The following is a 23980-nucleotide window of genomic DNA, read 5'->3' as shown; positions in this document are numbered from 1 at the left end:
CCCATCAGTGTTGTTCTGAAGAAAGATAATTGTTTGGAACAGGAACTTCAGAATTTATGTTATTCTGGAAGGAACAGTCTGAACTGAATACCAAAATGAAATAAAAGCAAAGGCCAATAAATTTGTCAGCATTTCACCTAAACAACCTCCAAAAATATCATCTGAGGCTCCCTTTACATAGTTGATCAAAGTTTCTGCATACATTCCAGCACAGCTATAGAGACTGATCAAGAAAATCCCAATGGAAATTCCCAGTGAAAGTCTCCATTTGTGATGGTTGGAAACCAAAACAAAAGTCTCTTTGTAATTTAAAAAAAACATTTTTCTTCCAAGAAACGCAAACACTAACATGCAAATGCCATCAGAGATCACATGCAGAAACTGGAAGCAATGGTATCATTATATATCATGTAAAGCCATAGAGGTAATGTCACACATCCAGAAACAGGAGAAAAGTCAGATTCCAAATGATGGTTAGATTGGTACAATGCAAGTTTAGCTCATGTGGTTTTTATTTTCATTTTACCAGGCCAAATTTTCACATCTATAGGGAACTCAAACAGCCAATGAATGGCTTTCGTATTTGTGATGAATTACTCACACATACAATTAGAACTAATAAAAAGGAATTGAATGAATGAGATTTACATGGAAAATAAATTTTGGTTAAAAGTAGTACACTTACAAAAGGAGAGCCTGAACCATGATACCAAACCAAGCTGAATCACGCTGGGTTTGTCTTAGCTGTAAAGTTGTGTAAATCCTTTTAAAGGGATGTTTGGCTTTTATAAAGTAGATTATGGCCCGATTCTCAATTCATGTCTCAGCTGCAACCAATTCCAAATATTTGAATTTCAATTATGTTATGATATTAAATATAATTGGAATACAATCCATAAAGAAAAGAGAATTAAGTTGGTACAAAGAGGGATCCCATTGTTTTAAGCATGCATATGAGCTGTTAAAGGGATACCAGCATAGAACTTAACATCAGTTAATTAGGTTGATCCATTTTGATGATGTCTAGTTTGGATAAGCAGAGTCAAGCATAGTTTGACTGCTGCAAATTTGGTTGGGTCCAATCTGATTAGGCCTGGTTTGAGTAAGTCTAATGTGGTTCAGCCCTAATGGGGTATTTTTGGCCCAGTTTAGTTAGGCTTGGTTTGGTTAGGCAAGCTGTGGTTTAGGTGAATTTGTACCACAGATAATTCATTTTTTTAATATATATTTTTAAATCCAGCTGCAATATTTCTTCTTTTGGGCAACATCATTAAAATTTGACTTCAGTTGCTAATCAGAAGTCAACTTGATGCCTTCACCTGGAACTGTGGAACCACAAATTGCTGATTGTGAGCCACATAACCCACTGCACAGTGGAAAACAATACTCATCAATGGATAAGCAACATTTCAGCGGCTGGCTACATCAAGAGAGTGAAAATTCCAGCTCTGTCAGGAGAGGTCAAAGTGGAACTTGTCCACGTGTGCAATTGCACAGCAAAGTCACAACAAATTAGCGTCACCTTCCTGCCTCCTATTCAGTTTTGAAACATTTCTCAGACATTTCCTAAGGGTGAATTCTGTAGTCAAGGCTGAACATCCATGGCGGTTTTCACACCTGAACTTCTTTCATGGTCAAGTATTGATTTGAGAAAATGGTATTTCAGTAGCCCCAATTTAGTTTCAACAGAAATGCTTTGAGAAGAGATTTTTTAAAATATGTCAATTTGTAAAAACAAATGAGCTTTACGGAAACAGTACCTCACTGTACATTATCAATGAGCAGGGTAAAACTTTCATAATTCCAGTTTTATAACTCCACCTTCAACTACCGTCTTTGATAATTACACAATCCCTTACCCAGTTCCGATAAGGACAAAATGTAACCTTACTTTAGGACCACTTACTGCAGTATAAACACAAGACCTGTAGATTTTACCATAAGACAGGATGCTGAACTCTTTATCAACGCTGTCCACTCATTAAAACTTCCTTTTGTGTTAGATGTTGCCGAAAGACTTTTCTTTTATAGGCATGCTATTTCATTGTTATTCTGTAGGAAATTTGATTTTGTGAACACATATTTGTGACTCTCACTTATGTTTAATGAGCAGTCCCCATTCCAATATATGCATACAAATTATCATCTTACAGACATAAAATATCATTGAAGAATTAGTGCTAACACTTTGAAAGTAATTTCTTTTTCATAGCATTCCTTGTCAATATATTTAACTTACTGTTGTGATACAACTTCGTTACACAATCAACTTTGTGGTTTAAAAATATGCATCTCGTGTAATTATCCAAAATCTGCTGTTTACTCCAAAGGGTAGAAGTGATTCATCATATAACAACATGAAGTTACTGTTTATTCAGCAAGGTAAGGGTTTTCACTGGATAATTGTACAGAATTACTGTTTATTTAGAAGTAACACGTATAACAACAAAATTTCACTTCATCATGGAACAAATTCCCAAGATGTTAATCAGATGGAATATTGGAAAGGAAGAGGTACAGTGTCAAATTTGGCAAGTTAGCAAGAAGGCTGAAAGCTTGGTCAAAAGGGTATCATTGAGAAGGATTTGCAAAATTGTGAGAAAAGGCTGAAATGTTGAGAGAAATTGTTTCAGTCCAGGCTGACACAGCTGAACACTCTCCCACTGCTGGTGAGGCAAAAAGAAGAATGGGGCACTCAGAAGGCCAGATTTTAAGGGGGGATGGGGTCAAGGCTTGCAGAATAAACTGCAAAGATAGTATCAGGCAAAACCAGAGTGCAGGTTCATACTGGGGAATTTCAATTCAGTGTGTTGGGTGCAGTATGGTAAGAACCATGAGCAGGTTGTATTAAATACAGCACACTATTTAACAGAGATTTGGAGAAATTTAATAAATAATAAGAAAATTTGATGTATCGAGGCAGAAGATTGGGAGTCAAAAATACATGTGTTTAGAAAATTAAGTGCTGAAATAAAAACAGATGGGTAAGGCTTTCAACAGTATTAATAAGATAGCGTTGCGGCAGGTGATTTTGTGAAGATTATTTTCCTTTAATTCACAGGATACGAGGCATTACTGGCTATGGCAACATTTATTATCCATTTCTCATCTCCCAGCAAACAATTAAGGGTTGACCACATTGCTGTGGGTTTGGAATCACGTGTAGGCCAACAATACCATTTGGCCATCACTTTCCCACATGAAGTAGCCTCGACGGGCAAGATGCAAGTCTCAAACTCAGCTGTGGGCCCAGTAGGGTGGTATGCCTTTTACATGGAAAAATATAGCTTCAGTAAGTGCCCATTGATCAGAATGGAATCAGGAACAAGTTATGACAAAGGTCAAAAATCATAGCCTTGATATTCTGTTGGAGAAAGATTTTTTACTCATCTACAACTTAAAAACATCTGGCAGCACAGAAGGACCAACAAGTTAAGGTAAAAGATGGAGAGTTAGAGCTTAGTATCGTCAACATTTGCATGGAAACTGGCCTCAATATGTCACTGATAGGCAACATCCAGACGAAGGGATGAAAGGGATTGAAAGATGTTCTGCAGGGTTGGAAAGAGACTGATTGCTGCAGATGTTTGAGCTGCATTGGAACTGTCTTTCTGTCTTTGTTTCTCAGTTCCAAGAGTTGAGCCATGGCTCCCCATTGCAGTGGTCCACACATACAGACAAGGTACTGCAGTGGTTTGCCATTTCCTTCTGTATAACCTTTACTCATGTTCACATTACAGATGTTGGATTATCTTTGTGGTCAATGAGTATTCTAAAGGATGGGCACAAAGTACAGCAGCTTGAAACAATCAGAAGGGATGGCATTGAAAGGGGTTTAACTAAAATTAAAGAGTCCTGTCCATGAAAAGCAAGCTAGGAGATATGGCTACAGAGGAGACATGATAAGACATAGAGGTCTGCGTCTCCCTCTCCACATCCTATGCCTCCAGAAATAATGTCAGGTGTTGTGATGGATAGTGTTTGGGATACCTCTGGACCTACTCAAGAAAGCTTTAAGCTGAAGGCAGGAAAAGCAAGAGATAAAACAGGCTGCAGTAGTATTTGACTGAGTGCTGAATGCGAGAACCAGAGATTAGGGGAATATCTGGAAAAGATGAAAAGAGGACAAAGTTAAGGAAATCTGGATGCAGAGCAGAAAGAATATGCTCTCGTGAGTATTCACAGAGGGAAACCTTAAATTGTTTAGCATAGTGACAGAAAGTTATGTGTGGCAAGGAATATGGAGAGGCCATTCAGCTCCTTGACCATACTTTGCTGTTCAGTTCAATCATAGCCAACTTGTACATTAACTCTGCCTATCCAAGACAAAGAAGATTTTTGTTGGAGAAAGAGGGAGTGCCAAGAATAGAATTTTGATATAAATGGCAGCTAGTCTAAAGACTTGAGGGCCATCTTGAAGGGAAAGAAGAATTTCCAATTTAAAAAAAAACTCCTTTGGACAATTGCTGCATAACTATTTTATACTGCAGTTTATTCAGCAAGATAAGGATTTCTCACTGTAACTGTACAGAGATGGTCTACCAGCAGGATGAGAGCTACAATGTGTAACTCTAAGACATTATTCAGCAGATTAAAGATAACAGGATTAAAGTTATAAAAGAATTTATTGTGATCTTTTTTAAAAGATATTTTACGTGGGGTAGTCCTAATGATTAGCTGTGAATTTCCTTGGAGCTGCTACCCAAACTTCACAGCAAGCTGCAAGAGAAACACCAATCCTTGCACTGGATCTTATGGCAAAGTTACAGCACTGAACCAGCAGCTGCTCCAAAGAAATGTTCAGCCATTGTGATTGTTGCCTGTATCCTTCTGAAAACATGTGGGTGCACCATGACCACAGCTCCTTCCAGGTTCATGTAAGCTTCATCAGTGAGGTGCCAGAGCACCAGAGTCAACCCCCAAGACCATATCCATACTGATAACCTTCTGTGGAGTCCAATATTCCACCAGAATAACTGGGCAATGCCTCATAAAAATTTGAAATTGTTATGAATCCTTCCAATTATTAAGCTATCATCATTAGTATGTGGCATTTCTTTGTGGTCAACTTGCAAAGTATTCCTCACTTACTGCTGCACTTCCTCCACTTGTACTCCAATTTTCTAGGGTGCAACACTGAGGAAATCACATGTTTCCTTTTTAAAACTAACTGTGGGCTATGCGGAATGATTCGAAAATAGCCATTCGTGACCATTCCCTTCTGCTGTGTTTACCCATGATCTTATCTAATCAGGTTGCTTGCCTTGCTTTGGGGGCTGGGAGATTGAAATCACAGGCCAGCTCATTGTGGACTGCAGCTATCCCACATCCAATGAGTGAGAGGGATGTTGCAGCTGGCATTTAATCAACTTCTCCAAAACCAATTGAGAAGCTTCACACCACTCACAACATTTATGACCAGGCACGGAAACGCACCTTATAAAACTTTTTTAAAAAAACATTAATGTAAAAGTCTTGTTGCCATGGTTTCAGTAACCCTTTCCAGTCCGCTTAACAAAACATGGTCTCTTTCTTTCCCTCTCTCTCTCTCCTTCTTGATCATCCATTTATATACAGGTCAACGCAGCTGCAAAGGTCCCAGCTCGGTAAGTGATTTCTGAATGGGAGGCCATCCACGACTGCACGGGGCTCTGTGGCTTAGAGTCAATGAGGTCAGTACTGTGGACTGAAAGATGCTGAGCGTGGCTGCCAGCTGGACCCATCGATACTTTGCTTTGGGAATTGTCCTGGGCTGTAATGGGTTAATAAATATAATTAGCAAGACAGACATAATTACACATAGAAATCTCAGTTTTATTCAAAGCACAGTCATTTTATTTTGATCATGTTTTCTTTCGTAAATTTTAACTCGAGTTGAGTGATGTTAGCTTTGGCCAATCAAATACATTCCATTCAGACAGCCTGTGACTCCAGTAGCACTCCCCGGATCAACTACAGCATATGTTTGATGGAAGGTAAAGCTCCCTTTATATTACATCATGTAGTGCTGCATTGCTCCGAGGTATGGTGCCCCAGGGGTTGGATGCAAAGTAAAGCTTCTCCAAATCCGTTTGATTCAGCCCTGATAGGTTTGCTCTGAAATGGACTAAGCGCAAAGAAAGCATTCTCCATTCTGTCCCAAAAAGATGCCTTACTCAGAGTTTGTAAAAACACTCATGTTATGAGAGAGATTGCCAATTGGCATAAAGTTTGGTGTATTTTTGAGCTGTGGAACTGATTCCACCAAGAATGGGATTGCCGAACCACATGACAGACAAAAGATTTTTCTTCTTATAAGGTCTCAAATAATATGTCCTGTGGAAACAGGACTCAACAAATTCACAATAGCATATGTTGTTAGCTATTCTCAAGGGCAATTAGGAAGAGGCAACAAATGCTCGACTTGCCAGATGTGCTCACATCCCATGACAGAACTTTTAAAAATCTAAAAGCTCCTTGAGTTGAATGATTCACTCCTGAAATGTGGAATGAGAGTTTGATTCCCCGTTTAAAGCTGCCTTTCAGCTTGTCCGCCCCTTCCCTGTATAAAGAGGGAAGAAACAGGTCAATGTTTCAGAAGTTCTCAATCTAAGTACAAGGTGCAAAGCAAGAAGCACCCATAATGACTGGAATGGAAGGGAAAATAATTGTTGGGAATCTCCTTACTGAGTTCCTCATCAGATTATACAAAAACAGCACTGATAGACCCATGCTGACAGCTATAACCTAAGCTGAGCCATTCTCCTAGTAAAAGGAAGAACAATGCTGGGGGACTAAACAAAGGGGTTATGCAGAGACAATAGGGACGCATAACTTTTTAAAAGATAAAGTTAATAATTTTACACAGTATCATTAATATCCTGAGGAACAATTGTACATCCTTTGAAATATATATGAAGAACAAAAAAAGGTCTAATAATTTGTGGAGTGTTTTTTTCTGACTATAGTTGGATTTTAGGAATGCACAAATGTTTCACTGCTATGCAGGAGGGGAGTCCCAGAACTTCAATGCAGTTGTGTCAGACCCCCAGCAGGGAGGTTGTGGGGGTTGGAGGGGGTGGGGGTCTCTTGTGACGTCACTCAACTCTGCATCTTGATGGATCAATCAATGAGCAGAACCTACAACCTGGGGGAGAGAAATATTTTAAAAGAAAATAGAATCCAGCACCATTTCCATGGAAACAATTGAGGTAGTTTGTATAGAAATGCCAGCTTTGACAATGTGTCATATACCTTTTGTTCTGCTAAAAGATTTAACATGACCTACTCTTCACTATCAGCCTTCCCCTAACCTCTCCCACCAAACAGCACACCCACAAACCACCCCTGCAGGCCAAATGCACAGAGCAATCATTTAGGACCCCTGTGTCTTTGTCAATCCATCATTTGGTGACAGGTCCTTCCAAGCCCTCGCTGTGGCCAGCAGTAACACCCCAGCATTACACAGAGCAACACAACTAGCATGGGGCATTATCTTCATTGTAAGTATAAATCCAGTTTACAAAGGTACAGCTCCATTAGTTCTGCATAAAATATATTTACACAATATTCTGACACAGCAACTCTACACATATAAGTATACGGACAATTATGTTGTAAATTTTAAATGGTAAAATGCTCTTGTTACAAGACAAATGTAGATTCATTAGCTAGGCAAGCAGGAAACAATGGGCACATCAAAATGAATTGACAGACGGATAGATATAAAGACAAGTCGACAGACAAATTGAATCGACAGACATATGTCGCCCTGAGCTAGGGAAGAAGAAATTTAGTCAAGATTCCTGACTGGGCTCAAAGTTGGGTGAGAATAGCATTGATTTTAGCTGTGATGTTGACACTCCTGGCTCTCACGAGGTGAACGCATTGAGATATTGGGATGAATTTTCACAGTGAAGGTGGGAAATACAGGAATGTTTCCATTTCTCAAACTCACTTCCATGTGGAGAAGTAGATTAAAATCACCATTTTTGTGGAACCCTTAAATGGGTTGAAGTTGGGAGTGCTAATGGGAGATCATGGGAATTACTGTCTGCATCCCTTGTACTTTAGCCCAGGGAAAGTCAATGCTGGCAGAATGAGGCAAACTAAAGAACCACAAAACAACTTTAACCTGTTAGTATATCCAATTTAGCAATAACAACTCCTGGCAACAGTGTGCAGTCTGCTGTCATTCTGAACACGAGTGTTTAATTACAATAAGGAGGCTTTCTCCCCATACCCATCATCCTTACATTCTGTGAAAAGAAGTGATTTATGTTTTTCCAAGAAGAAAATACAGTCATGAGTCAGACAACTGTTTTAAAATTATAACGGAAAAAGAATTGTTCTTTTTTTTGCCGACTTTCAGCACAAACTGTTCTTGGCTGTTCTCAGGACTCTGTCCCTTGAAATAACATTACCCAACAGCACAACATGTCCTACTGAAGGACATCTCCCCACTCAGACAGAGACAGTGAGGAATTCAAAAACACTCTGATGGCAGGGCAGCAATTCACTCATCTGGAAACAAGCTTTACATCTAGAAATTAACCTTAATTGTGCACTTGCAATAGAATATAGTTGGGCCAAGCTCCACTCTTAGATATGAGTATACATGAGAGATACATAAGTGAAGTTGATGCTCCAGTGTGCCACTGAATTAATGCTCCACTGTTTGAGTTGGTCTACTTGTAGGAAAGATACAAAAAAACAAAAATACTGCTAGTATCAGAATGGCCCTTCTATATTAAACTAAGAGCCTTGCTTAAGTCCATGGTAAAGACACTACTACAGAATTTAAGGTAACATTCTTCACTGAAGGTGTGTCAGAACATGGATTTTATATGCCAGTGTTACTCTGCTTTTACCCTTCCTTACTTTATTTGGACAGGGTTATTATTGCACTCAAAGTTACCTTCCAAAGTTATTATCACTAAATTTAGAAGCTTACTGTTGTGTAAGGTGATGGTTCTGAAAGGGTTAACATTGGAGACTGGTTCAGACTTGATCCAATTCGATAATGTCATTTCATTTTGGTGGAGAATTGAGGAGTCCAGCTTGAGGCACCAAGGGGGTCAAATGTGAAATCCCTGGCTCCTGATAGTCACAGTAATTATGTCTAACTAGCCAATGTAACTCGTATCTTTTGCTAGCATGCCATGAATGACATTTTATTGTTCTGATAAGTGTCTCTTCTTGTTATGACACACTATTAGTTTATCATCTATCAGATCTAACCAAACAGACTATTGGACTCAAGTATAGAATTGAGAGGGCTCTCATGGTGTAGTGGTAGTGTCCCAACTCTGAGCCTGAAGGCCCAGGTCATGCCCTACCTGCTTCAGAGGTATTTAATTACATCTCTGCTCAGGTTAATTAGGAAATAACTAGAAAGGCACATTGAAGAGTGATGCAGTGATAGTGTTCCTACCTCTGAGCCAAAAGGCTCAGGTTCAACCTTCTCCAGAGGTGTGTAATACCGTTCTGAACAGGTTAATTAGAAAATATCTAGATAGGAGGATTGGTAGCACCATTCTATTCAATGATTAGCTGGTAATATTTAGCTCTGCAGACATCTGAAATTTAGCTCCTGGGGACAGAAATATGTCAGAATCAGTGTGGATGCTGGAAGGTTAGGCCACCAAAACACTGTCCCTGCAAATGGGGAGGTATGGCTGTCTGATTAGTCTCAATGACCTCACTGCTTTTACACCTCACTTTCTTCTGCTCTTTCCCATTGACACAAATATAGGAAAGTCCCAAATGATTATGCCATCATCTCCTCTGCTGATTGATTAAAGCTATGAAAAGGAACATTGCTAAAACTGACAGCAAGATTTTGATGAGAAAAGAGAAATGATTAATTGGAAATAAAGCTTTCTCAATTTAAATACCTCTTCAATTACACCTCTGCTTGGCAACACTGAACACCGCATATCAGAATACAAGCAAAATACTGTGCATGCTGGAAATCAGCTAGAAAAACAAAAAGTGCTGGTAAAACTCACTATATATGTGAAGACAGACTCAATGCTAACATTTAAAGACTTTTTCAAGAGAAAGGTCACATTCAATTTGAAACATTAACTTGGTTTTTCTCTTCATAGGTGCTGCCAGACCTTTTGAGATTTTTTCCAACACTCTCTGCTTTTACCTTTGTGACCAGCATCTGTCGGGATCACATGGCAAAATGGGCAGGAGACATGGCAACAGCATTGAAATGCAACTCACATACATTTTGGAGGCCACTCGCCTTAATCATGGTAGAAAATTGTGAGGGATGTTTTTAAGAGAAGGGGTTTCTTAGGACACTTTATTTTCCAAATTGACGTGGTAACAGCACAAAAAGTGAGCATCATCGACCCCAATCCCCCATACCCCCACATCCCTCCTCCCCCCTGCCCCCACCACCCATACAACACTAACGCCATCCCACCTCCACCTTCCACAGTCCAGTACAAAAATAGCTGCATTGGTCGCTTGTCATTATTTGGCTCTTTCTACATGTAATACACCCACCATCCTCTACATATAACAAGTTATTCCACTTGGTAATTCATTATATGCAAAAGTTTAAAATGTTTGAGAAATGAGCTATTGCCTCCTAATCAGTTGAAGAGCCAGATACATGGTGTAAGTTAGACAAAGGAAAAGGTGACACAGGCTTCAGGGATACATTTGGAATACAAAGAGTTGAGCATTTTGTCATGAAATGAGCCCTAGTGTGGAATGTGCCCTGGTGTGGAATTTGCACTGCAAACTCAGGCAGACAATTTTGATTCCACAGACAAAATTTAATTTCAAACGAATCCTGCTTTTACTCAATAAGAAAAAAAACATATGGTTGTTGTCAGTGTATCCTTTAAAGATGGGTCATTCATCCCTTTGTGCCCTTACTGCTTTCTGGCAACAGAGCCTCAGAAGGCCTACAGAACCTGACAGCACAGACAGCTTCTCCAGGCTTTACTAATAGGTCAGAGAAAGCTCGCAAAGGCTGCCTTTAATGGAAAACACCTGACGAAAACAAGCAGCGGCTTCAAGAGAACAAGAAATCAGAGCTATAAGAGAGTCCAAAATACACCAAACAGTACATCTGGAAGCAATGTACATAGCACTGTCCTCTTTATGAGACTGTTTCCCCTCTAGCACTACCATCTTGATTGTATTCTCCTCTGTAATGCTCTCTCCTCCTGACACTACTCTATCTATACCATGGCCTTCTCTATAGTACTCTTTCTTTTATTACACTGCTTTCATTCTAACGTGACCTTCTCTGCAGCAATTCCCTCTCCATAGTTCTCTAGTCTGTAAACTCTTCTCTCTCTACAAAACTCTCTTGTCTGCATTCATTTCTCCCTGTTATAGCAATATTCTAGAGATAACTGTAGTGAACACAATGCTATAGAGGGGAGTGTTACAGCACTGCCCCTTTATGATTCCATTTCTATTTGATACCAAGGGTTGGATTTAATGTTGAGAGTAGTGACTCTGCCCACCAGAAACAGTTAAAGTAAACCCATATCCTCCAACCCTGGATATCATGAATCTACTTTATGTGATTCAGGCAATTGACTGCCTGAAGCCAGGTTTACTGCTGAGGGGAAGATGTGTGGTTGATTTTGGGGACAGCAGAAGTAACAGGGGCACTGTATTAAGAAGGGGCAATCCTTGCTGCAGTGGTCGAACACAGGGTGTTGGATCAGGAGACATTCCTTCCCTAAGCCCTAAGGTGAAAGGACCAAGGCATCGAGAGCCCAAGTACAAATCACAAGAAGCTAGTGCACAAGTACAGAATGTAACTTAAACACCATTTTTGAATTACTGACCTTTATCTGCAGGGGGCTACAATGCAAAATTTCAGAAATGGTGCTTCAATTTTGCAGATCCTTGGTTAGACCCAATCTGGAACTCTCCACTCAGTTTTGCACATTTCACATAAGGAAGGTTAGATTGAATTTTCAGGATGTCCAATAGAGACTCGTCTAAATGATACCATGGTACAAAGGGTTAATCTTTGAGGACAGTTTGCATAAATTTGATTGGGGTAGTCTATTGTGTTGAGAAGAGGCGTGATCAAATCGAGATGCTATGTCTATGCTCAGGTTATCCAGAACAAGATGGCAATGTCTGAAAATGAGAGTTAGGCTGGTATGGAATAAAGTCAGGATGTACTTTTTCCACATAAAGAGTAGCAAAAATTGCAATTATTATGCACCTACATCACCATAATTCCCACATGTGAAAAATTTTTCAAAACTTTTTAAAAATCCTGGTTCTGTGGTAGATTGACCCCCACCCATTCAGGTAGCTTCTATTGTTCCAACTTTAAAATCAAAATCCAAGGCCTCATAAGCTGTTTACTTTATTGGCTTTGGAGCAGACAGCTCAGCAGCTCTGTTTCAACCTTCCCTCACATAAAAAAAAGACACAATACAACTGGAGTATCAGAGGCTGAGGGGTGACCTTATAGAGGTTTATAAAATCATGAGAGTCATGGACAGGGTAAATAGACAAGATCTTTTCCCTAGGATGGTGGCATCCAGAACTAGAGGGCATAGGTTTAGGGTGAGAGGGAAAACTTTTAAAAGCTACCTAAGGGGCAACTTTTTCTTGCAAAGGGTGGTGCACGTATGGAATGAGCTGCCAGAGAAAGTGGTGGAGGTGGGTGCAATTACAACATTGAAAATGCACCTGGATGGATATTTGAATAGGAAGGGTTTACACGGATGTAGGCCAAATGATGGCAAATGGGACTAGATTAGGTTAGGATACCTGATTGACATGGACGAGTTGGACCAAAGGGTCAGTTTCCGTGGAGAACCTCTCTACCTCTCAAACTCATTGTATTTCACACAAACTGACTGTTCTCAGAACAAAGGATCATAAGACTTGTCAGGACTATAGCTGTTGACATGAGAATTATTTTGTCAACTAAAGACCACATGTACGTTCACTGTATTGCAGCCTCTTTTCTGTTCTGGAATAGGTTGACTTTGGGGAAGAGGCTAGTAAAGTCATATATGTACAGTCCATTTTGTCCCATACTTGTGAAATCCCAACTTTTACTAGAATCAAGAATTGTTTCTTCTCATTAGCTGCTTTCTATTAGAAAGTTACTGAAACACAAGCAGTAGCTGTTGTTCAGTGAGCTGTTTGATATAAGCTTACATTGAAGATTCAGGAGGTACCACTGAGATATCCCTCAGTTCCATACAGGTGGTCATGAACACCAAAGCACAGAATGTAGGCACCAGGATAGCCTTCAGACAATCCCAGAGAGATGCACCTGGTCCTGTAGGTGCATAACTGAGACTAGATATGAAGCAACTATACCTGTTAGAGTCAAATTGTTACAACATTCGCCTCCAAATTCAACAAAGCTGAGAATGATACTCAAAAGAATTCCTATATTCTAATTTTTCATTGAAACAATCAAATTTGTTACCGTTAAAGATCTAGATGAGAAATACAAAACTCAGTTGGATGCAATATGGTGAATTCAGAAGGCAATATCTGTCATCAAATTCATTTTCAGCACAGTTCAATTTTGGGAGTATTCACTCAATTTTAGGAGTATCATATTTAGCCAAGACGGTTATAAAGTAATTAAGTTTGGCTCTCAATAATCTATTCTTTAAATCTAATTTATAAAGTGACCATGGGTTAAATGCAGCTGGGACTGACCTAGCTAGACCCATGGTTTTCAATTGGACCATTGTAGGATGGACATTCATTTCCCGTTTAAAATATGTTCACTAGTTTACACTAGTGTGTTCATTTTACTAATGTGCTATTTAAAACCACTTCTCAATAATTGCCCCTCTGAAAATAATTTGGGGGATCCTGTGACTTTTTTTTCAAAACTGCTCACCCACTTGATAATGGGTTCATTGGTCTTGCAGGATAGAAAGGTTGCCTGCAGTTTTCTGTTTGCTCTGAGCTCTCCCATTATGGGTTTCCAATAAAAGCGTTATTTGTGCCTGTGAGATAGAGTAGTATCCAAGCCGTAACAATTTAAAAAGGGAAGACATCTTACATCATTACTTGCACAACACTGCACATGTAGACCAAACTCCTCCAACATAACACTGCTGGTCTAGCCAATGACATGCAATAAACTATCACTTTTAAATTATGGCCTATTCCCACTCAGTGGAAGAACTATGAGTTTTGTCAAAAACTCAAATTCTTCCCAAGAAATTAAGTAGCTGCCCAAGCCCCCGTCAGATTTCATCACATTTAAGCATCTGCAGCAGTCTCTAGCCAAGGGCAATACTGTAAATTAAAGGACTAACAGAGAATCCACTGGGAAGCCGACATCTAATAAAATGAAGACTAAACTCCCAAAGGAGTCAGACCGGGATGAAGATACCTCATATCTAATGAGCACAGAGCAGTTACCAGAAGCAACAGAACCAGGGCCACTGCTCCAGCATACACAATTCACATTTTTTTAAAATTCATTTCTTTCCCTGAATAAAAGTATTAGATGATTTTGTTACCTCTGAAAAACACACTCCTAAAGCATCTCTTTACTTACCCCAGTTATAGGAATTGCATTTCTCACTTGATTATCTTTGTCAAAGATGAGCCAGTTATATATGGATACAACAGACTAACATAAACACAGACCTACACATCATAACACACCTTACAACTCAGACACAAATCTCTCTGTAATATACAAATTAGATAACCCTTACTTTACTAACGAAGTGGCAGCTCCACACAGTTACACAGTAAGTAACCCTTACTCTACTAAATAAACATGTTACAAACAGCTAAACCATCTCCTAACTACAGTAGCAGAGGATATAGTGGCTCAGCTGGAACATTTTGTTGAGATGCCGTTGTGGATGCAGTCCAGCATAACACAATTACAATCTGTGGAATGTAAATGATCTGTTTTTAGGAACGTTTTATCCAGCTGATGTAACTCATGCACTGGTTGAAGTTGATTGCTGCATATTTGCTCTGTATCTAGCTTAGGAACGAGACTATTGACAGCCCGCTGTTTCTACTGAGCTAAATTTAAGGAGCAAGATGCGTGCCTTTAGAATATTTCTGTAACAATTCCAACTTCCATGGTGCTCATCATTTAAATAAATTGCAGCTCTCCATGTTCAGTGAAGTATGCTTCCATGAGATCCTCTTGTTTTCCAATTTTCTTTGCTTGTTCTTCTCTCCTCCATAGAGGTCCTGAGTCATACTACAGCCACTGTTTCATAGTGCCAAGATTTGTACCAATCCTTCCCCTGCATCCTCCACCCCAAGTTTCACACAGTCAGGCTGCTTTCAAAAGCCAGTCAAAATGGAGACTTGGCTCCAGTTGCCTTGGCAAGGCAAAAAAAGGCAAGAACCATTGGAATGACAAGCCCATTGTTTTATCCCATGAACCCTCAGGCATTGTAAGTAGCTGACAATTTTTTTCTCCTACTGCCGGACCCCACATCTCATTTTGCGCCATCAAATCATTGAAGAATCATAGACATTTAGGACACAAAAATATGCTTTTCCACCCATCTGTCCATGCTGTTTGAAAAATATCAATCTAGCCTCGTCCCGTTTCTAGCTCACAGTTCATAGTCTTGTCAGTTATTGCATTAAAAGTGCATATACAAATGCTTTTTAAAAACATGGTGATTTTTGTCTCTTTTAAGCAGTGAGTACAAGATCCTCCACTACACTTTGGGTGAAAACATTTCTCCACAATTCCTCCTCCTGTCGCAATGCCTTTTGATCCACGGTGGCACAGTAGTTAGCACTGCTGCCTCACAGCGCCAAAGACCCGGGTTCAATTCCCACCTCAGGCAACTATCTGTGTGGAGCTTGCACATTCTCCCGGTATCTGCGTGGGTTTCCTCCAGGTGCTCCGGTTTCCTCCCACAGTCCAAAGGTATGCAGGCTAGGTGAATTGGCCATGCTAAATTGCCCGTAGTGTTAGGTGAAGGGGTAAATGTAGGGGAATGGGTATGGGTGGCTTGCTCTTCGGAGGGTCAGTGTGGACTTGTTGGGTCGAAGGGCCTGTTTCCACACTCTAAGTAATCTAATCTAAATGAGTACCATGAAAGCCTGAAAGGGATGGAGTTCAAGTGGCATGTGACTTTTTCAGGGAAGATCCTCACTTACAGGCACCTGTCATGATAGTGCCTACCAGCATTTTAGCATCAATTCTTTCATCCATTTCTTTAAATGCATAAGCCTGGTTAGTCACCTACAAAGGGGCTGGGTCCTGTATATACATTCTTATGTTGAGCCATTTTAATTTTACACACCTTAGTTAAATCGCCCTTCAGTCTCTTCTATTCCAAGTAAAAAAAATCCAATCTGTCCTCAAGCTAAAGCTCACCATTCCTGACAATATCTCGTTAACTCTCCTTTATTTACTGTGATCTATCTTCCCTGAAATGGAATGAACAGAACTGTATACAGTACCTGTGGCTGAACTAATGTGTAATAGCCTCTGCAAAGTTAAAATGGATGAAAAATGAATTAGCTTTGTATATCAAAATTAATAGAAAATTCTCTGACTGCAAACAATGGCAAAAGTCTAATGTCACTGGGTTGCTGGCACCAACATCCTACCCTGAACATACAACAGCCTGGTAAAGATGGAAAGGTCACCATGGATTAAACATTGTCTGGGTCACACTGTGCCTCAAACTCCAGAGAAAGTTTTTTTTTCTCAGTGGAAACAGAGCCCTCTCAGGTTCCTGAGATATGAGAAAATATTAGTGCCAGTGATGGAGTTTGCCAGCAGGCCTAAGCAACCAATGCACTAGTGACAAAGTGACATGGTTTAGCAAAGTGGGAGGGGCTGCAGTCCACTTTGGGAGTGCATAGGCTTAATGTATTGTAGCTAAGTAACACACATGAATCAAGACCAAATAAACAATAGAGTAAATGCCTCCACGCTTTTATTTTTGCCTTAACGCCCTTTATAGGAGTTGTGATGTCATGATGAGATTGCACAAGATGTTGGTACGGCCACTTCTGGAATACTGTGTGCAGTTCTGGCCGCCCTGGATATGATTAAACTGGAGACAGTTTCAGAAAAGATTTACCAGGATATTGTTGGGAATGCAGGGTTTGAGATATAAAAATAGACTGGAAAGGCTGGGGCTTTTCTCACTGGAGCAAAGAAGCTTGAAAGCTGACATTATTGAGGATTAATAAAATCATGAGGGGCATAGATAAGGTGAATGGCAAGTGTCTTTTCCCTAAGGTGAGATTGTTCAAAACAAGGGGGGGCAGATTTTTAAGGTGAGAGGAGAAAGATTCAAAAAGGACATGAGGGGCAACTTTTTTATGCAGAGAGTCGTTTGTGTGTGTAGTGAACTGCTAGAGAAAGTGGTAGATGCAGGTACAGTTACAACATTTAAAAGGCATCTGGATAAATTCAGGAATCGGAAAGGTTTGGAGAGTTATGGGTCATCAAAGGCATATGGTTCTAGTCTTTTGGGAACATGGTCAGCACAAACTGGTTGGTCCGAAGGGTCTGTTTCCGTTTTGTATGACTCTATGACTTCAGCTATTTGGCATAATGGAGAACCAACTAACTGAAGTTAAGTGCTTCAGATATTTTACTACAGTATAGGTATTCAATAGAAGCGTATGCAAGTTGTGTTAATTTAAAGTGCCAGTTTAATTCTGTTGTTCGTGTATAAGTACAGACTGTCTCAATGCCTTTCAGCTATTACTAAAAAGCATAAAAATTACATTTGCTATGCTCCTAGACGAGTCTCATTAAAGTCTGAGAGAAAAGGAGCTCAAGTGGTGCATGCTTTTCACTTGGACGGTGTTCACCTACAGCCCCTGTAAAGGTAATGCCAACCAAATGTTCGAGTTAATGGCGTGGCATTACCTTTTGTGGGCACTTGTGATAATTTTGGAAAGTTAAAATAAGTTACAATGGTGAGCAAAACTGGCCAGTCTGATTCAACCTTGTCAGTTTCCTCCACTGGGTGGGTTAGGTTGAAATTAATCTCTCCCTCACGTTGAAATTGCTGCAAGTCAAAGCTTCACAAAAGTCAAAGCTTTTACAGAAAGTAGCCACTCCTGCACATGCACAGAACAATTAGTTTGCTTTTAGTCCTAGTAAAGGAGTATTGCAATTAAGCACAATTCAGTAAATATGCAAATGTCTGGAATCAGTTCTTAATGGTGAGGAGTTCACATTCACACACAAACACAACACCATTCCTTCTTCATCTATTACAGTAATGTATCTTCAAATCCAAATGTCACAGAGGGTCTTTGACTTGAGGAAATACATCATGATGATGTAAAATATGCACTATTGATCTTGAATCCCATCATTCCTTTCAATACCTGAGATTTTAATGTATTGAAATCATTTTAAAAAGGGGCCAAAAACACTGACTGAAAATGGCCTCAGGCATTATCTGTCCACATGGGTTTGCCAAGTTTCAGTGAACCACAGTAGATTTACCAAAATTCCACCTGAGCTTAAATTATTATTTGCCCCAAGGGCAACGAAACAAGCCAAAAGGCCCTCCCTGGGTGGTATGAAAAGGTACTGATGCCATATTGCATGATTGTCCAATTGCTATGTCTGATTTGCACCATCACAATATTCTTCAATATTTTCATTCACTTGTGGGAGGTGGGTGTAACTGCCTGGCCAGTATTTGTTGTCCTAGTTGCCCTAGAGAAGATGGTGGTGAGCTGTTGGAGCTGAAACATCACCAGCATGGGGAACATATAAGAAAACTGTTATTTCAATATACTTTCTCTCTCTCTCTCTCTCTCTCTCTATGGCAAAAACAGAGGAGATTGATCTTTAAATGCAGAACTGAAACAGATTGGAAAAGGTTCTCGTCCTCTGTTCCTCAAGAAAAACCTGGTGACAACACTGACTGGAATGAAACACCAGGAAACCAAGAACATAAAAGATAAATGCAATATTTGCTCATGTTAATGCTCACAGAAATCAACTCACCAACTCTGGTTTCAGGTTAAACACTTACACCTCAAAAACATTCAAAGAATTCTAAACTGTACACTCTTTTACCTTCCTTTTCTATTGAATGCAATCCCCTTTTAATTTCGTTATTTTATGTTATGTGAGACTGTCTGAAGGTCATATACAATACTTGATGTTAAATCTTTGTTATTTTTGCTCAGAATTTATGACTAATTCTTAGATTCCCCTACAGTGTGAAAACAGACCATTCGGCCCAACAAGTTCACAATGACCATCCAAAGAGTAACCCACCCGGACCCATTCCCTGAACGTATTATTTGACATTTATCCCTAACTTATATATCTCTGAACACCATGGGCAATTTAGCATGCCCAATTCAACTAACCTGCACATCCTTGGATCATGGGAGGAAACCGGAGCACCTGGAGGAAATCCACACAGTCACAGTGAGAACATACAAACTCCACACAGTCGCCCGAGGCTGGAATTGAACGCAGGTCCTAGTGCTGTGAAACAGCAGTGATGTCCACTAAGCCACCGTGTCACCCAGTCACTGATGCCCACATCCAACAAATCAATAAAAAGTGCTATGAATGAGCACTGAGAATTAACCTAGGCCTTTGTACATGAGGAAAAATTGCTCTTTCTTCCACTCAGGAAAACCAAGGATTGGCGCCTTACTGCTGCAGTAAAAATTAGTTAACTATGTTTTAACTGGAGAAAGGTACAGCCTCACACCAAATATGATTGAAATCTTTGTTGCAACAAATCAGGGAGGTTGACTCAATGAGATCTGATTGATCTGTTTGTAAACAAGTACTTCGGTGTTGCACCAGATACTCAAGAAAAATCATTTTGTGAAATTGAGAGAAGTGTCATCAAACCCCCAGGAAGAAATGAAAATGTGCCTGTCTCAGCATTCTGTTATTGCCATCGGCTATATATTACCTTTACCTTATCCACCCCAACTGAGCAGCGGGAAGTTCTCTAGAGAAGACTGCTTCTGTTTGGAAGACTTCGGCTGACATTAAAGTCTTTTTGTTATTCATAGACTATGGGGTCAGTCTTGAATCTGCCACCAGTAGGGCAAGAATGGCTTCAAAATGTATTTCCTCCTTGTCAGTGTTAGTGATGCAGCTGCCCCATTTCGAAAGGGGACTGTGGCCATGTGTTCTGTTTCAGACTTTGACATAATACCGTCTCAGGAGGAATGGGTTAAGGTCTGAAAATTGAGAGCTAATCTGAGCTGGATTTACTGTATCAAGGCAGAGTTTTCCCAGGTAAAGGATTTGTGAGTGAGGATCTAATGATGTGAGCAGGGTAAGGGTACAGAGAAAACTGAGTCAAGCATATATCATTTGTCACTGCACTCAAGCATACAGATTGGCACGTCAGTAAAGAAGTGCAAGTAGCAGATTTAAAGGGGCAACAATAATAGAATAAAATATGTTTAAAATTAGAGTGAATGTGATATCATCAGTATCGGTGATGCCTTAAATCAATGAATCTAGTGAGTATATTAAAAATTGTAATCGGAGGATGCCATATCAGAATGTCAAGGGCAGTGTTGGATATATCAGAGTGTCATCATGAAGAGTGTGGGCTAAGTCGATGACTGTTCCATTGTGGTATATAATGCTGCCATATTGTGAAGCATGGGATAGGTAAAAAATATTACAGTGAAAACGTAGGGTGAAAGGAAGTGCAAATCCGTGAGTGTTACCCTGAGGTAAGTGAATGATCTCAGAGGTGGTTACAGTAACCAGAGTTGAGCGAGATGGAGACAGTGATGGTCCTGTGAGCTGATGAATGGATATATGTAAAATGATCTCAACTCACATCAACCTTCAGCAATTACCTTTTAGTCTTATTTTTCCTCAGATACAACAGCCTAGGTTAATTCTTTGTGCTCATTCATGACATTTTTTATTCACCTGTGGGATGCGGACACCAGTAGCTGGGCCAACATTTATTGCTTCTACCTAGTTGCCCGAAACGTTGACCCACCTGCTCCTCAGATGCTGCCTGATCTGCTGTGCGTTTCCAGTGCCACACTTTATGACCCTGATCTCCAGCATCTGCAGTCCTCACTTTCTCCTTGATACCACACTCAGTTGAATACGGCAAAGCTCTTTTGTCCATGCTTGAATCAAGGCTGTAATGAGGTTTGCGTACAAAAGTTTGAACTAAGGCTGCCATTTGGATATGACTGGCTCTCCCTAATGTCCTGGAGAAAGTACTGGTGATTTACCTTTTTCAGTTGCTGTGGTCCTTGGGATGTAGAGATACCAACAGTGCTTTTAAGGAGAGAGTTCCAGGATTTTGACTCAGTGGCATTAAAGGAACAATAGTTCCAAGACAAATGTGTGTGTTTAAAGGCAAATTACAGATAGTGGGTTCTCATACATCTGCTGCCCTCGTTAGTTATGATCACAGGGTGGGAAGAAGGAGCCGTTGTGCAGAGCATCTTGTGGATGGTACACACGGTTGTCACTATGCTTCAGTGGGTGAAGGGAGTGCAAGTTGGAGTAGGTGGACAGGGTGCCAATCAAGTCAATTGCTTTGTTTTGGAAGGTGTTTTGAGTTGAGCTTCTTGAGTGTTGTTGAAGCTGCACTCATCCAGACAAATACAGAGCATTTTATCACATTCCTGACACATATCCTGCAGATAGTGCACAGGTTTTGGGGAAACAGGAGATTGGGTTAAATGTTGTGGGGTTTATTATCTGAGGTAACTGTGGTGAATCTGAGGGCATTTTACTGAGTAATGTAGGTATTTCAAAGCATATAATAGCTAGAGAGGTGTGGTATATCTTAAGTGTTATAGCAAGCAATGGAGGTACTTCAGAATGCATTGCTGTGAGGTGTATGGGTATATCTGAGAATGCCATAATAAGGGTGTGTGTTATATCAGAGTCTGTTGGGTTTATCAATTCATATGGAATGAATCTCTGTGAAAGTTATTAATAAAATCTTCTCAATTTTTTTCTTAACTTCCTCCACACAACAGTCTCTTTTCAGTTGTTTCGTTCATCGAAGTACAATAAAGCCTTTTGCGGATTTTGAAAAACATTGCTTTATAAAATTATTGTCACTGGGTGGAGCCTTTCCACTGGGCTGCATGCTCTGCCAGACGTGCCAACACTGGGAAATGTTGAGATCTATGATCAAAAAGGGCTGAGGAAAATAGTAGACATGAACAAATACACGGAACTACATTCTATTTTACATCGATATACAGCACATGTTTAAAATGACTGAATGAGTCTCAATCAACATGAATTAGCCTCAACCAGTCTGAGCTTCAATTCAACCAACTCGCCATAATTTCCAGTAGTAACGTAAGTGTCGTGTCAACCCTGGTCACTTTGGTAAGCAAGCACCCAGCACGTTGACTGCTTAAATAAGAAACAGCTGAAAGAGATACAAAGTAGAAGAACACTGAATTATAGTTTTAAAGAATGACTTCACTGCTGAGCTCAGTTTTCTCCCCTTCTGAAGGAGGCAAGTTTGAGTAATATGATGGAAAGAATGACTTCACTCCTTCTGAAGTTCCACGTTCTTTAGAATTAGACTTTTTGCACAGCCTTACAGAGGGAAGCTGCTTCCTGTACTTCACTACTCAGTCTTAAGAATGCCCAGAGTTACATTTCGAAGCTATTGCCTTGGAAGTTAGATTGAAGTGCTGCAGGAAAATAGAACATGCATTCTCAGATATGTTAAGATGCGGTGCTGCTCTGCTTTAATTTGAGTGAAAAGACAAGTTAGAACAACAAAAATCAGAGCTTAAAAATTACTGTATATGCCATTAATGAACATGAAAAGCGGTTTGATTAAGTTGGTTGGATAGTTAGTTTGCAAAGCAGTGTGATGTTAACAGTATGGGTCCAATCCCCACACTGACTAAGGCTACCATGTCAGAAATCGTGCAACACCAGGTTATAATCCAACAGGTTTTTTTGGGAAGTACTAGCTTTCAGAACACTGCTCCTTCATCAGGTAGCTGAGCTGTGTCAGCTAGTACTTCCAACCCGGTGTTGTGTAATATTTAACTTTGCCCACCACAGTCCTACACCATCACCTCCACATCAAGGTTGCCATGAAGGACTCTCCTTCTCAACATTAAAAATGAGTGCCTCGACAGAGGGGTTCTTGCAATCTGGATGCATCGAGAGTTGTTGTGATACGGGCACATAGTGGGCCCCAAGGAATTTAGGAGGAATTTTCAATTTCCTGGCGTGGCATGGACAATGACAATAAAAGCCAGAGTATGTGGTGAGAATTTTTAAAAATCAGATTCTCAACATGGAAAGAAAAATTCCTGATTTTCCCCTCAGTGGTGACTTCAGCATTGAGCAGTGATTACGTTACCATGTTACCATCTTATTAAAGCCCCACTTGTTTTATCCATCCACCACTACCTGGAATGGCACAAGTTCCTGACACGTAAGTCAGAACAAGTACTTTGACTGTGCAGCTCACTGAGTGATCACCAGACTGACCTGGGAAAGTAGGACTGACACATACAGAGAGATTGGATTGGCTTGGATTGCCTCTGAGAGGGGAGCTCATAAGTCTGCTTGCATAATTGATGGGCAAAGAGCAGAAAACTGTGTGGGAAAGTGCACTCGGAGCCATGCCAGACTGCTGTCATGAAACTCACCCCTCAAGACATTTCAAATAGCAAATAGGAAAGTTGCTTCATTTGAGTCTTACTTCCCATTGTTTGTTTGGTGGGCTGTTTAAATGGTGACATTAATTTGTGTTGTGTTTAGGTTTAGGTTTAGACGTCTGATTAGAATTAGAATCCTTACAGTGCGGAAAGAGGCCCTTTGGCCCAACAAGTCCACACTGACCCTCCAAACAGTAACCCATCCAGACCCATTCCCCTGACTAACGTACCTTATCTAAACATCCCTGAACATGATGGGCAATTTAGCATGGCCAATTCACCTAACCTGAACATCTTTGGACTGTGGGGGGAAACCAGAGCACCCAGAGGAAACCCACGCAGACACAGGAAGAATGTGCAAACAACACACAGACAGACA

The 23980-nt window shown here is 40.2% G+C and overlaps 1 protein-coding gene across 3 annotated transcripts in view; it reads right to left on the bottom strand.

Moving 5' to 3' along the window:
• The window catches only part of mn1b (meningioma 1b), a 135263-nt gene that overhangs the window by 21693 nt on the left and 89590 nt on the right, over nt 1-23980 (bottom strand). The window contains exon 2 of one of the 3 annotated variants that reach the window (XM_043715618.1): nt 495-5752. The exons of the other annotated variants lie outside the window; for them this stretch is intronic. Coding sequence (XP_043571553.1) covers nt 5568-5752 — 185 coding nt within the window. The 3' untranslated portion in view covers nt 495-5567. Of the gene's footprint in view, nt 1-494; nt 5753-23980 lie in introns of those variants that run through there. 3 annotated transcript variants of the gene reach the window in all.

This window comes from Chiloscyllium plagiosum, chromosome 25 (genome assembly GCF_004010195.1).
Source record: "Chiloscyllium plagiosum isolate BGI_BamShark_2017 chromosome 25, ASM401019v2, whole genome shotgun sequence".
NCBI classification, from domain to species: Eukaryota; Metazoa; Chordata; class Chondrichthyes; order Orectolobiformes; family Hemiscylliidae; genus Chiloscyllium; species Chiloscyllium plagiosum.
This window is presented reverse-complemented; position numbering and strand designations above follow the sequence as displayed.